Genomic DNA, 15,096 nt, shown 5'->3' with positions numbered 1-15,096 from the left:
TTTTTTGATTAGTACAAATGGAAAAAGCTATGGAGAGAGGGAGAAGGTCTATAAAGAACTTTAATATATACATATATATATATATATATATATATATATAGTTTCATTAGTTTCAACGTAAAATGTTTTCTATCGAAAAATATTTTGTCGTCGAAATATTTTTCGATATTCGGCTCGTATGGAAAATCAACGACGACAAAAAATGGCTGGTAACTTCCGGCGGATTTCGGCAAGCTTTGACTGAGGTTTCTGTTGAATTCCAACGACAATTTTCACAAATGGCTGCGAATTTTGATAACATGTTCCAACAAGCTCTGACAGTGGTTCTGGTGAGCTCCCGGAGTCACCTAGGATGCAACTAAACTCAAAACGGTTCATGGCAAGTCTTGATTTGCATTCTACACTTGCATTTTTAACTATGATCAGCTGCACGATCATATGGGACTTCGTAAACAACAAAATTGTAATTTACCAAACTTTGAAATGTGATACTTCCCCTTTTCAATTATTATCTCGTTATAAATTATACCATCCGTTAGTATTTTGTGTTAAAAGTGACAAAATGTCGCACGTGCGTGACACTCAAAATTTTTTAACTCAAACTTCCTAAAATGTCTCAAAAATTATTTTAAAAAAAATAGGAAAAGAAAAATGAAGCGGTGGTTGAACACCACCCTCCCCACCCCCCGGGGGCAGGCACACGTGGGAGTGGTTTCTCCTCAACAAGTTTAGGGGTGGCATTATATATGCAGTGACCACATTGATTCATTACATACAGATAGACCAACAAGAACCTACGTAATCACATGGAGTAAAAGGATCAATAGCAACCCAATTGTCACCATTGATTTGTGGCTTCAATCGGGTCGCAGCGACCTAACTAGTCAAACTACAACATGATGCGGTGACGAATCGAAGTGCAAGGTGCAAGATAGCTCAAACGCGACCTCTTCCTGTAGCAACAGGAAGGCCACCACTAAAGCTTGGAGAAGGGCAATGTTGTGTGGTGGTGCGCATAGAGGCGTGCAGTGGTGCAGGCAAACTGCCACATGCATACATCACACATTTGCTCCCTTGACAAGTTTAGTGGTAGTTAAATCACCCACATAGGTAATGGGGTGAGTCAAGGGTGTGGCTAAACAAGAAAGGTGGTTCAGCTGCCCCTTCAATTTTTAATTTTTTTAATTGTCCTTCATATTTTAGTTTTTTTAATAATTTGAAGGATATTTTGAGAAGCTAACTTTTAAATATAAATAAATAAATAAAATTTGCATGAAAATAATTATTGTCCATTTTAGTGCCAAATGGTACCAGAAGCCCATAAGGCATGATTTGTGACGAAATGGTAATCAGAGAGAAATAAGTTTCACGTTTAAAAATTTGATATAAATCCACAAACATTCCCCATTCTTTTCTCATTTATTGACTTATCTAGATTGGGGTTGAACTGATTCCTTCAATTTGGGGTCATCATAATGTATTTTGAAAAGTAATTCTAAAAGTTGATCATATGTCACTCTTGTGTCCGTCTAACAATAAAGTGGCTTTTATAATTAAAATTCAATAGTGATCAATCACAAGTCTAATAGTGATTTTAAAAGCCACCTCATTTTTTGATGGACACAAGAGACACATGATGAACTTCTATAATTACTAGATCCCGAGGCCCTAGCTTACTTTCCTAAAGGCCGCAGATGGGGGTGTCTCCCTCCTCGGAAAAGAAGAACGAATGTCACCAGTTTTTCCTCAAAATGACTTCTCATTTGATGCTATTTCATGGAGTTACAACTTGTGTGCAGAATTTGCACAAATGAGAGAAATTGCCTACAAGTGGTTTTTTAACTGTATTACTTGGTTATGAGATAAATACAAAAAAATTATCTACCGTTCTTCAGCGTTGAATCTGTTCCAAGCCTCCTGGATATAGAAAAACCAAAAAAGAATATAGGTTAGCGAGATTTGAAAATGAAGATCTGGTTGAATCAGGAGAAAGAATTTTTTTTTTTTTTTTTTCAATAATTTTGAAACTTAATGAAAACACTAAATCCAGAAGCCAATATCGTTTCTGTAATGTGAATATCACTGAGTCTCATAATTGCACTATGCCTAGTGGGGATGAAAGAATTCAAAGGATTACATGGAATCAAGTATGGGTATCACTTCAGTTTTGACCTGCTGTTGAGTATCAGTGAACTGTGAATGAATGCAAATGATAACCTCACATATTGCATTATGCTTGGAGTTTCTTCTCTACTTTAGTTTAATTTTATGCTGACCCTAATCAAGTTCTCCACTTAATAATAATGCAAGAACAGTATCAGAAACGCACCTTTAGAAGATCAAAAACCTTTTCACAAGTGTACTTTTGCTGAATGCTTGCACCCCGCTGCTGCAACTTGTCAGGATGAACAAAAAGAGTAGCTTTGCGGTAAGCTTTCTTTACAGCACTGGTCGTAATAACATCTGTTAGAGGAACTGACTGCCAACCACTATCAGGCCCAAGGATCTGCCAGTACAACCATCCAGTTAAATCATACTGATTGAAGTGCTATAGTAAATGCTAACAGAAGGCAGCTTGGAATTTATTTTACTCGTTATCAATGTAATTAAAGAAATTGGAACATAAAAAGTCAGCATTCACTATGAGAAATCAAACATTTTGTTTAAAGCAAAATAGCACTCATAGTTCTATTAATGCATGATATATGATTTATATAAACACAGAAGCATTTCCCTTTCTTTTTGTTTTTTTCATTCTTTATTTGATGCTTACAAAATCATAGTTTTAAATTTGCTATCTTATCAGCATTCCTCAACAGAAAAAATTGCCACAGCATTAGGAGAATACACAACAAAAAGATACGAGTACTTCAACAGGAAAAGGATTTTACATATCAGCTAGACTTTGGATATATTAATGAGGCAGACAATCAATAAGTTCGCACCAAATATTACGATATCCTATAAGATGTCAAGGTTTTTTATTTTTTCTTTCTCTTTAATTTTTCTTTTTGGATTACCAGCCGGCTCCGGACCGAAAAGACCTAATGGGGTGGGAATCGAAGTGGGGGACCATAACAAGATAAGACAATCTGAAAACAAGATAAGATGTTACCAATATAGAAGTACAAAGCATAGAGACAAATTTATAATAAAGCACAAGAAGAAAGGCTTGCACACACATATTGTAGCGTCGAAAGCAGTGCCCTCAAGTTCCCTTCCTTCCCGCTTGACCACCTTTTAACATCAGCATCAAGTGCTTCTGCCAATCTCTGCCACAAAATGAGATTCAGACAGTAAGACAAGCCTGCAGGTCTTGGACAGTTGGTTGTAATTGCAAGAATTTCTTTAACTCAATAGAACAGATCATTACATTTCTCTCTGCTTGCTCCTTCTGTGCAAGAAAATCACGCTTATTCTTCTCTGCAAGAGCTTTAGCCTGAAGGAAACCAGAAAAAGTATGAAGCAAACCTGTTTCATGCTAGACCTGTATATTTAAATCTAAACAGAAGCATGAAACATACCGCACGCTCTACTATTCTTTCATGCCTCTCAGATATAGCTTTATTCCTCTGAGTTGATTCCCCATTAGCTCCATCAAATCTCTCAGTAGAGTGGGGAGCTTCATCAAGAAAATATAATTCGTTCAGAAAGTTGGAGAGCAGGAAGTACAGGTAAATCTTCATATCAAGTAACAAGTGAGACATATGTGAGATGCTATTTCAGGGTGGTAGGGGGTGAGGAGGCACTCACCACCGGGACTTGAAGAATTGGGGTAAGTTGAATTGCTGGGAGGACCTGAGCCCTTATGCTGTGGATCCTGCAAGAATTTCTATCTATTAATTTACCATGTCATTGGACAAGTTTCATGGGAAATAACAAGTGATACAGGATTTAACAGAGAAAACACACATGGGTCGAAAAGCTCTGCCTCCTTCCATCATCTCTGGAAGCACCAGAAAATTTCTCAGACATTGCTCTTTCTAGGGCACGCTCTCGAGCCTCTGCTGTTGCTCTCTCTACAGCAGCACGTTCAGCTTTAAGTTTGGCTTCCATAGCAGTCTTCTCGGCTGACAACTTTTCATTAGCCTCTGCAGAATTCTTCCCCAACTTTTCTCGAGCCTCTGCCATTCCCCTTCGACGAGCTTCAGCAGAGGCTCTCTCAGCAGCAGCCCTTTCTGCTCTTTCTCGGGCTTCAGCAAATGCTCTTTCACGAGCTTCACGGATAGCTCTTTCAACAACCATCTTCTCTCTTTCTCTTTCCCTTTCCCTCTTCTTCACTTCGTCTATTTTTTTAAACTGTTGCTTTTCCAACTCCACTTCCTTTTGCAGAGTATCATTGCTTTCCTTCTCTTCAATTGTCATGTTTGATTGATGATTCTCCTCATGTTTTTCTGCAGTCTGGGTTATTTTGATCTCCTGAGCTGTTTCCACACTTTTACCTTCCCCTTCAAACATGCTAGGAAGCTGAGTTGCTTTCACCTTGTTTCCATCATCAACCCATCTTTCCTTGTGAAAGGACTCTGAGTTCTTCCAGTCTTCTTCCTGATCTGCAGCAACTTCAACTTCCTTGATGTTCTCATAGATTTTCCCCAGTTCAGAATCCAATTCTTCAATGTCCCTTCCCAGATTGCACACTTCTTCGTGTTCTTCTGCATGTTGTTCATTTTGCTTTTGCCCGAAGCTCATTTCAGTTTCAACGGAATTTACCCCATCTGAGTCAAAAGCAATGGTTTCTATTGTATATTTAACTGCTTCTGATTCTTGCTGATTCTCTTTGCGTTCAAAGGAAGCTGTATTTACTTTCATTGTACTCCTTTTCTCTACATGGGAAGATACCTCTTGAGTTACTTCCACATATTTATCGTTTTCTACATGTCTACTGGATTCTTGACTTTCGCTTAGGTTCTCCCTTTCATCCTGCTTACATCCATCATCAATGGTCTCAATATTGTTTTCGTGATAAAGAGCTTCTTTGACCACTTTCACCATCTTTTCATCTTTAACTGTTTCCAACTCTATTCCATTCTCCTCCTGTTCAACGGAAGCCTTATTTACCTCAATTGTACTCCCATTCTCTTCATGGGCAGCTAACTCTAAAATTAATTCCACATCTTCATCATTTTCTTTATGTCTACTGGCTGCCTGATTTTCACCTAGGCTCTCCCTTTCGTCCTGCTTACCTCTATCACCAGTGGCATCAAGATTGTTCTCATGATAAAGAGCTTCTTCAGCCACTGTCACCGTCTTTTCATCTCTAACTGGTTCCAACTCTTCTCCACTCTCCTCCTGTTTAATGGAATCCTTATTTACTTCAATTGTACTGCCATTCTTTTCATGTGCAGCTACCTCTAAAATTAATTCCACATCTTCTTCATTTTCTATATGTCTATTGGATGCCTGATTTTCACTTAGGCTCTCCCTTTCATCCTGCTTACCTCTATCATCAGTGGCATCAAGATTGTTCTCATGATAAAGTGCTTCTTCAGCCACTGTCACCGTCTTTTCATCTCTAACTGGTTCCAACTCTTCTCCACTCTCCTCCTGTTTAATGGAATCCTTATTTACTTCAATTGTACTGCCATTCTTTTCATGTGCAGCTACCTCTAAAATTAATTCCACATCTTCATCATTTTCTATATGTCTACTGGCTTCTTGATGTTTGTTTGGGTTCTCACTTTTGTCCTGCTTACATTGATCATCAGCTGTCTCAAGATTGTTGTAATTAAGAGCTTCTTGGACCACTTCAAATTTCTTCTCATCTTCTGCACTGTGATCAATCTCGATTTGTGTTTTCTCAGCTTCTATCGATTCGCAAGTCTCCTTTTGTCTCTTCTCTTTTTCTTCAATCTGATAAGCAGACCCTTTAAGTAACCTCTCATTTTCTCCAGCCTCTTGAAGCTTCTCATTTCCTTCCAACTCACCATTCTCTTTAAGACTCTTCCCATTTTCTTCCTCCTCATGGAAGTCATCAAATCTCATCTCAATTCTTGGATGCTCATGAACTTTGTCTAACCTCTTTTCGGTTTCTTTCCCATAGTGCACATCCTCTTGTTCCCTCTTAGTGTCTTCCTCCTCACACGTCTCTTTTACTTTCTTCTCATTTTCTCCCCGCTCCTGAGCCTCCATCTGCCCCTTCATGTCCTCATTTTCCTCAAACTCTTGGGTCTCAATGTTTCCCTCATAACTTACTGGTTCCTGAAAATCTCTTAGTTTCTCTTCACATATTTCCTGTACTTTCTTCTCAGAGTCTTCCTGCTCCTGAACAACTTCTAATTTCTTCTCATTTTCTTCCTGATCATGAACCCGTTGAGCTGATTTTAATTCGCCTTCATGTTCTTCACTTTCAACTGCTCCTTTAACCACATGTATTTTCCTCTCGATCTCATCCTTCTTATGAGCCTCTTTAACTGTATTTGATCTCTCCCTACATTCTTCTGGCTTCTCAAAGACTTCTTTCTTTATATTGTCTGCCTGCTCAAACTCTGACATTTTTACTTTGTGTTTACCTCTCTTGGCAAGTCCATAGAACGGTTCCACTGCATCCCGCACTTTTGCTGCCTCCTGCCTATGATCTGCTTGAGTTGATTTCAATTCCCTCTCACAAGTTTCTCCTAAAGCTGCTTTAGTGCCAAAAGATTTCTCCCTGACTCCAAAGTCTGGAGTTAGGTGGCCTTCTCTCATCCCATTCTGCTCTCTCGTACCAGCAGAAACTTTCAATGGAGCATCCTCCTTTTTATACATCTCCATCTCCTTCTTTCCTTTGGATTTGTTTGTTTTGTCTGTTACTTTACCCTCCCTTCTCTGTTTATCTTTCTGGCCATGATTAGAGCTCAACTTCACACGATTTTGAAGGCCTTCCTTCTTTCTGGCCATTGATTCTTTTACAATTTTCATACTTGCTTGAGCCTCCTCTATCGCCTTTTTCAAAGCAGCCACAGAGGCAGCAGCATATGAATTTACATCTACTTCCTCATCAAAGTATGATGGTGAAGAAGCACGTCCAGCACCTTCATAATCAATTCCAGAAACCCCAAACTTAGAGGCCGCTGAACTCTCAGAATCACTCTTGGTATTATGTAAGTTGGGCAGTGGGCTTGAAGATGGCGAGACTTTCTTAGAATGTCCATGGGCAGATTCATATGCACCAAACAACATATCAATTGAATCAGACCCACAGTAATCAGATTTATTTTGAAGTGCAACACCACTTTTAGACTTTTTTTTGCTAGCACCACCAGCAGGAAGATCTTTCACAACTTCAGTGGAGCACACGCCTTCAGTTACCCCTTCACTGAGCTTTTTGGTATGATAAGCATCATTTACTGCAGAAGATACTGGTTTGTTGCTGCTGGTCATGTGCAATGGAGTGATTTCATCAATTAAACACGTATAACCAGGAACAGCATGAAGCTGAGCTATGTGGGTTGTCCCATTGGTTCCATTTTTGCCTCCTTGATTGATTTTATTGTATGACATGCTGAACTTCTTCACGCCATCAAATGACTCATAAGTTGCTTCATGTGAATACATCTGATTCTTTTCTTGACAATCAGAAGGATCTGCTCCTTCCAAAGGGGTTGCTCTTTCACGTGGACTCCTACTTAATACCAAATAGATAAAACAATAACATAAGGCCAATGCTCTACCTCTACATGTTGACTCAAATGCTAAGAGAACTATTTCATTCCTCTCAGTGCCATTGTGGACGAGATGAAGAAGAAAAGGCCAGAGAATAAGAGGGAAAGAAGAGGCAGGCAGATTAGACTACTAAATCGTATATGTGCGAAAATTTACAACAAAATCAGCTATTATATGCATCCAATCATTGTCTATCTCTTCAAGGGATGAAATAAAGGATGATATCAAACAAAATTCCTGCATTATGAACACTAAAAATATGAATCAAAACAGGGGCACTCCCACTCTGCCAGTTCACTATTCTTGTACAACAAATACAGTATCCATGCTATATCAACCGATTACGTTTGTTGTTTCTTCTAAAGATGGGATTTTCCACCACACCTGAAACTCCATTCATAAACAATAACAACTCTTATAAAGTCCCTCCTTTTTTTTCCTCTTTTGTTTTGGTTTCCCTATGCCATGACCAACTATTGTGAACATATTTTTGCAATTGCATCAACAAAAACAAGAACAAAATTCCGATTTACCTCACTCATTCACATTACCCTGATCTCCTGGTGAACTGTATAAAACTTTGCTGAAACTCAAGTATTACTTAACTGCCAAAAATTACCTACTTCCCCATCACTCAAAACCCATTCACATGCTTCATTTTATTAAGGAAATAACAGAGAAGAAAATCAACGATAAAATTTTGAACTTTTAGAACTAATATTATTTGGACCAAAACACTCATATTAGAAGTTAACGTTTTTTACTTCTGCGTACCAAATTTACAAAACTATTTTTCTCAAAACTTTCGTTTCCGCCATTACTCAGCAACCAAACAGGGGTTTAGAAGAAAAAATGACCGTCTATAAAAAGGCAAAGAGTGAGTTTTTTACCGCGCTTTCTCCGAAAAACCATTCCTTTTCTTTGGCTCAGAAACGAGCTCCTCGTAAGATACCGCAAAATCTAATCCTCCAAAGCCACCGAAAACCGTCGAGTAATCTAGCTTCGAGCTCCGAACGTCAACCGAAATGTTTCGTCCATTCGGCGCCGGAACGTCGAGAAACGGAATCGAGGAGGCTCGCGAGGCTTCGGAGCCACCGAATATCTCGCCGTAGTCTTGAACAACCCGAGACGAAAAGCTCGGAGCCCTCAACTTCGACGACGGAGCAGAGAGAACGCCGTCGTACCCTGATTTTGAGCTCAATCTATGGCCGCTGGAGAGTCTCTTGGAGAGAGTAGCAGAGGAAGCTTGGTACTCCATTATCAGCGTCTACCTAAAGCTCTACGCAGTTTGCTCCTCCTCCTCTTCTTCTTCTTCTCTGCGTTCTTCTTTCTCTGCAGAGTCGGACGCTGAGAAGAAGAAAGAAGGCCGAGAAAATGAGCGTGAGAAAAAGAGGAATTTTCTGAGAAGGTGAGGGAAAAATGCGCTCTAACTGTCAAGCGCGTTACGGCTCTCGCTGAATCGGCGATTTTTCGTGGACCTTTGAACTTTGAAGGAAGTGAAGCAAAAACTCGGCCGATGACCAACACGGGTGACCGGCTGAACCGGTGAATGTGAGAGGTGAGCCTTCACTGCTCCCTCATTTCTGAAATCAATTTGGCTTCTCCGTTGTCGTGGAGTCCGTTCACGTCCAACCTGTCAACCAATGAGCGACACCGAATCTGCGTCGTGCAAGGGTACTTTCGCAATTACAAAGAAAGAGTGCTAGGCTTAGCCGTTGTGATGTGGGGGCGCTGAGAGGCCACACGTGTGTTACACCTTTTCTTTCTTTATTATATTGCTCCCATGCATTCTTTTTTTCTTTTCTTTTAGTCGCCATTGGCCTATTCTTTTTTTTACAGTCATCTTTTTGTTGTTTGTGTGATTAAATAAACCCTTTTTCAACACCAAAATTCAAAGTTTTGAAAATCTAATAAGAAAATAAATAAATAATTGAAAATTTTTTGCTTTAGGTGTTGATTTTTTTACCTTCTTATCAAATTTTCTTGCTTAATGTTTTTTTATCCATGTGTTAAAATGAGATTAATATTGACTGACACCAAAGTACGAGATTTGTATAAAACATGGAGATTGTTGTGTTGTTTGGTGAATCAATTATTTGAGATTGAAACGTTCGAGATTTTCAAACCCCAAGACTTTCAGATGGGGATAGAGACAGGCATATAAAGACGACATACCCGACCGGGTAAGGTTGGGAGTTGGGACCCCCCCCCAATTCGTAGAGGCTACAAGCCATGTGATCCAAGTATTTTTATTTTGACCTGGCATCGTTGCACCCCATTTTGGGGGCCACAGACGATAGGTGCTTCTTCCTATGTGTCTTTTTTCTTTTTCTTTTTTATTATTTTTTGTAAGCGTTGTTTTGTTGGCTTTAATCATGGAACAGAGGTTTGGAGTGAATTATTATTGGCTTTTTCCCCTATTTATCATTATTTTGTGATCCTGATTTCATTTCCCAAAAAGATGTTTATATCTTTAGTCTTTAGGTGACTCGGCGATTCAAGCCTTTTGAATAGGACCCGCATTTTCCAATAAATAATGGCAATGCCGTCTCTTCTTTTTATAGCCAGCTGATTGCTTTCTTTTAGCCTCAATAGCCACCCAACATTATAAAACTCCTTAAAATATAAATAAAACAAAAATAGTAGAGGTTTGTTAATTTGTTTTGAGAGTTTTTTTTTTCTTTTTCTCTTTCTTTTCTTTTTTATGAAGTAAAGAAAAGGAAACCGATCAAAAAAAAAAGAAACCCTTTTTCTTTTTAGAGATGAATTCTAAAAATATGCTAAAGAATTGTAAAAATCTACTAGTCTGCGCAAACATGATGATGTTGGCAGTCTTGGTGGCCATGTTATGTACTTTTATCCAAGTAAATAATCTAGCTTTTATCTTTAAATAGATTAGTGTAAAGTAGTTTTTTAAGCAATTGTTTAGACTAGAAAACGGAGTCGGTTAATTATAAAATAATGAGTACAATTGTTCAAAAAAATTGAAATGATAATTTTGTTCTTTATTTTATAACTAACCGGCTCCTCTCCATTTCAAAATTTCATTTGAAATTGAAAGGATATGATTGCGTTAGGATGATGAAGCCTCCCCCTCCTTCTTTATTATTACTACTATTCTTTTTTGAATGTTGTATTTTATCTTTATCCTCTTTCATGGTTTGAATTGTCTAGGGATGTTATATAAGTTTATCCAATTATTATCGGACAAAAATGTTTGTAAGAAAATTTCTATAAATTAACTTTTAATAGTGACATGTGTTTTTTACATGTGAGGAACGCATGTTTTTTTTTAATTACTTAAATAACACATGCGGTTTTTATATGTTAATTTGTATGAGTTTTTTACAAACTAGTTTGTAAAAAATTTGTGTCCATTATTATTTATTATTACTAATAATTGGCTTACCAAGAAAAAGAGTGCTAACTATTGTGCTATGTAAACAAGTTTGTGATATTTTTCTCTATTCTTATGGCTTGTTTAATAAGAAGGTAATTAGGTAAAACAGTAAAACAACATATTAGGGTCGTTCCAATGAAAATAATTTAAAGGAAACTTTACTTAATTATTGAATTGTCGCCGCTTTTGCAATTATTCTTTTAAATTCATTCAATTTAGTGTATCAATCTTTCAATTTTTTTATTTTTTTTTTTTAATTTCACAATTCCATTATAATTTTTCGTTAATCTCTGTCAAAATTTTTAAAATATCATTTAAAAAAAAAAAATCAAATACTGAGGCATTAGTATTTCTGTTAATTCCATTAAATCCTCACTAAATCTTGCAATTTTTTTTTCCTCCAACTAAATATGGTATTTAGAGAATTTTGACATCTCTCCGTTATGATTTAACGGAAAAATCTAACGGATTGATGAAAGTAAAAAATAAAAAAAAAATAAAAAAAATATTAATATACTAAATTGAAAATTTTTTAAGTTTAGAAGGATAATTATAAATCTATCGAAAGTTCATAAGAGTAAACAAGTTTCCCCGTGTATATATATATATATATATGCTATTCTAGCATAAGGTTCTCTTGGAGGATGGGTGCTTTACCAACATAGAATGTCTGTTGAAGTGGTTCAAAACCAACTAGTCAAAACTTTAATTCTTTCTGCCTTTTCCTTTTCGAGGGATCGGGCCCACCGGGGGAGGTAGGGACTTCATATCATGGGATTAATTCCCTAAATAAGTTGACAATGATGCTTGCTTGTAGCTTGTAAGCCGACTTAGACTTTGTTATGTTTGTGTAATAAATTAATTGAGTTTGACTATAATTTAGGGATAATTGTACCGTTGGTCCATGTGGTAGGTCAAAATTATTTTTCACTCTCTATAGTTTAAAAAATTCGTGAAAGATCTATGTGGTATGCAATAATTACGTTTTACTTCTTGAGTCGATTTTCCGTCCACAATTTTGACGGAATCTGTTAGTCGTACACGTCAGCGACATGTGTCGCCATTTTATTGGCGACACGTGTCCATCTTTATAAAAAAAAATGTAAATTTATTAAAAAATAAATAAATAAACTTATTTTTTAAAAAAACAAAAAAACAAAAACAAAAAGAAGAAGAAGAAGAAAAAAGTGCAGGCTTGGGGTGGCCTGGCCACCCCCTTGCCCAATTTTGTTTTTTTTTTTTTTTGAATTTTAATTTTTTTTTAAAAAAAATTAAGTATTTTTATTTATTTTTTAATAAATTTATATTATTTTATTAAGATTGGACATGTCAGCGCCACGTGTCACCAATAAGATGACGACACGTGGCTCTGACGGGGCATTTTGACGGAATTTGTTAAAAAATTTAACAGAATTTGACGCTAGGGATCGATTTGTAATTATTGCATACCACAGGGATCTCTCATGAACTTTTTAAACCATAGGGAGTGAAAAATAATTATAGCATACCACAGGGATCAACGGTGCAATTATCCCATAAATTTATGTTAATTTATTAAACAAACCGAATTCGTATAAACTAAATCCAATTCGTATAAGTTTGTATAACTTTATTTTTATTATTTTTTATAGTATTATTTTTAACTTTATAATAATAACATCTTAAGTATTAAAATAATAAAAGGAAATTATCTTCGTAATGTAATTGATATAGCTTGAATTTATTAAAATTGCAAATTTTGATATAGATACATGTGTAATTGAGTGTATATGAGTTGGTTGTATATATATAGTATAAGACAAATATGTAGACTCGATATTAAATTGTTTAATATTAAAAAGTTATTTTATCTAATCAATTCAAAATAAAATCTTAACAATAATTAATTAACTAATTAGTAATATGAATTTATGAAGAAAAAAAATAAAACAATCACAACATTTATTTTATATATGGAATGGTCAAGTTGATTAAGTAGCTCGTGAACATGTTCAAGTTCGTTCAAAAAAAATAAATGAATTAAGTTTGAACTAATTATCTAACTCGGTGAAAAGTTTGAGTTCAGCTCGATTTTTAAAAACATTAAACGAACGGAGTTTGAACATTTAATACTCGATTTAATTACAACCCTATTTGTTAGGCATGGAGCTACAACATGTCAAATTTACAAGAACACTGTATGATTATGACAAAATTTTCTTTTAATTCAGTCTATTAAATTAATACTTATTCTTAAAGCATGTAATGTTCATATGCTCAAATAATAAACATTGTAATTAAAAATCACCATCAATGATGAATTCAGTCGAATTTATGGCATGAAACAAAGCAAATTTTGTGGAAACAACGGTAACAGAGTAGATATGGATTGAGGTGACTAAAAGGGGGGAATCTTATAATTATAAACATGAAGAATTTAAGATCCAAAGCATAAAGTAGAGAAGGCTATTGCTGATTCTGCCTTTTGTCTTTCGCTTTCCAGTTTCCACTTGGCCTACTGCTTTACTTTGGTGACCCCCAGCCCCCCAGCCTCAATAGGCAGGTGCATTTTCTCTCTTTGCATTCACTTGTATGTAAAACACATACACAGTTCTTACAGCCTTTTACAGGTAAAGTCTCCATCGATCTCGAAAGCTTGACCCTACGGTCAATGAGTCATATTGTACATTCCAGGCTAGCTCACCCGTCTTTTGATCCGCTATAGAAATAAAATAAACGTTTTACATGTAGAATTGTGAGCCTATCGGGATAGAAATTTCCTACAAACCGATAGACATCAATGCTATTGTCCGAAAGTCGTTTCATTCAAATGTATTGTTTAACTTCCAGTTTCCCTACTTGTTCCTTAAACATCAGGAATGTTACAGTTCTTTAGCATACCCCATGCATATTAAAATGAACAAAAACGACACTCACTCTACTATAGATCCTGAAATTTTGGCCAGTTTCAAGAAAATCACGTATAGAAGAAAGCTCTCATCTTCAAGACTTCAACCCAATCGCCTCACCAGGTGAGCAAATTTGTGTTGTTTGGATGCTGAAAGAACAGAGGAAAACAAAACCGAGGTTCTTTTTTTCTCTGCTACCAAACAGTGGATAAAAGAATTATATTTCGAGAAAAATGAGGATTTGACAAAAATGGGGTTTTTGGTTACAGGAGTTGCGAATTCTCTTTTTGCTACGGATGAAGATTTGGAATCAGACTCCAAAAAATGCTGCAACCACTTCAATCGCAAGTCTTGAAGACGGCTTGCATGTTGGTCTAGCCCAAGCTGTGAGCTTCTTCTTCTTACTATGAGGAGCCTCTTTTCTGCTCGCTCATTCCCCACCCTTCGTTTGAGAGTCGAAAGAAGCATTAAGCTCTTGTGTAACGAAATTGGCTACACTGCGGAAATCGGTGTCGCCGGAGGAGGAGGAAAGGTATTATAGCATGAGAGAGTAGGTGGTAATGGAAGGGAATGGGAAGGTATCGGTGGATGTGAGTAACAATGGGATTGGGGTAGAAAGAGGGTCGGAAAAAGTAAAGAAATAATATTTAATTGATATAAAAAAAATGTAAAAAAAAAAACAATCCCATATATGATGTGAACCCGTGCAACACCATATTACATCCCACAACGACAGCATTGAATTTGGAGTTTAGTTCACATTTGACATTATTTTTTAATGGAATTTAACTTTAAAGATCGATTTGTAAATAAAATTAACTATAATAATTTTTGAATTAATTTTGATATTAGAATGATCGATTTGTAATTGAGGCCGATCAAATATACTAATAATGTAATTATCCAAAATTTATAAAATGTCTGAACTCCAAAGTATCATCTCATTAGAAATGGTACGTACACTTCTAATGCACTTGTTGTAATTTGAGCATTCTCCTCCTCTCATACATGGTTTTGAATATTTTGTTGTTAGATTCGCATATTTGGGTTGGGCTTTACCCGAAGATATTGGTGGAGTGGTGGGTTTTTTTCCGACAAGAATTAAAGAAAAAAGAAAAAAAGAAAAAGAAATAAAAATATAATTAAACCTCGCTCCCACTTTCTCTC

At 36.4% G+C, this 15,096-nt stretch overlaps 1 protein-coding gene across 2 annotated transcripts; it reads right to left on the bottom strand.

Annotated features, from left to right (window-relative positions):
- Positions 1 to 1,739: 1,739 nt before the first annotated feature.
- Positions 1,740 to 9,101, bottom strand: LOC133870241 (auxilin-like protein 1). Of its 2 annotated transcripts, none has more exons than XM_062307326.1 (8): positions 8,532 to 9,101; positions 3,913 to 7,603; positions 3,754 to 3,820; positions 3,525 to 3,622; positions 3,374 to 3,439; positions 3,183 to 3,272; positions 2,330 to 2,506; positions 1,740 to 1,917 (listed from the first exon to the last, which is right to left on the bottom strand). In XM_062307326.1, exons 1-8 carry the CDS (start codon positions 8,897 to 8,899, stop codon positions 1,882 to 1,884), a joined length of 4,593 nt encoding a protein of 1,530 aa, XP_062163310.1. In that variant the 5' UTR covers positions 8,900 to 9,101; the 3' UTR covers positions 1,740 to 1,881. The 2 variants fall into 2 exon arrangements, with proteins under 2 accessions (XP_062163310.1, XP_062163311.1); XM_062307327.1 differs by having other exon boundaries at positions 3,913 to 7,600.
- Positions 9,102 to 15,096: the final 5,995 nt, after the last annotated feature.

The sequence above is a fragment of the Alnus glutinosa genome, chromosome 6, assembly GCF_958979055.1.
Source record: "Alnus glutinosa chromosome 6, dhAlnGlut1.1, whole genome shotgun sequence".
Lineage (NCBI taxonomy): Eukaryota > Viridiplantae > Streptophyta > Magnoliopsida > Fagales > Betulaceae > Alnus > Alnus glutinosa.
The sequence above is the reverse complement of the archived record's forward strand: the minus strand, read 5'-3'. Positions and strand labels throughout refer to the sequence as shown.

Excerpts from the sequence above, each read along its gene's own strand:
- LOC133870241 (XM_062307326.1), bottom strand. The coding sequence starts at position 8,899 with ATGGAGTACCAAGCTTCCTCTGCTACTCTCTCCAAGAGACTCTCCAGC. Across the intron at positions 3,821-3,912 it reads GGCAGAGCTTTTCGACCCAT|GATCCACAGCATAAGGGCTC; the intron begins GTGTGTTTTCTC and ends AAATTCTTGCAG. Across the intron at positions 1,918-2,329 it reads AGGTTTTTGATCTTCTAAAG|GAGGCTTGGAACAGATTCAA; the intron begins GTGCGTTTCTGA and ends TTCTATATCCAG.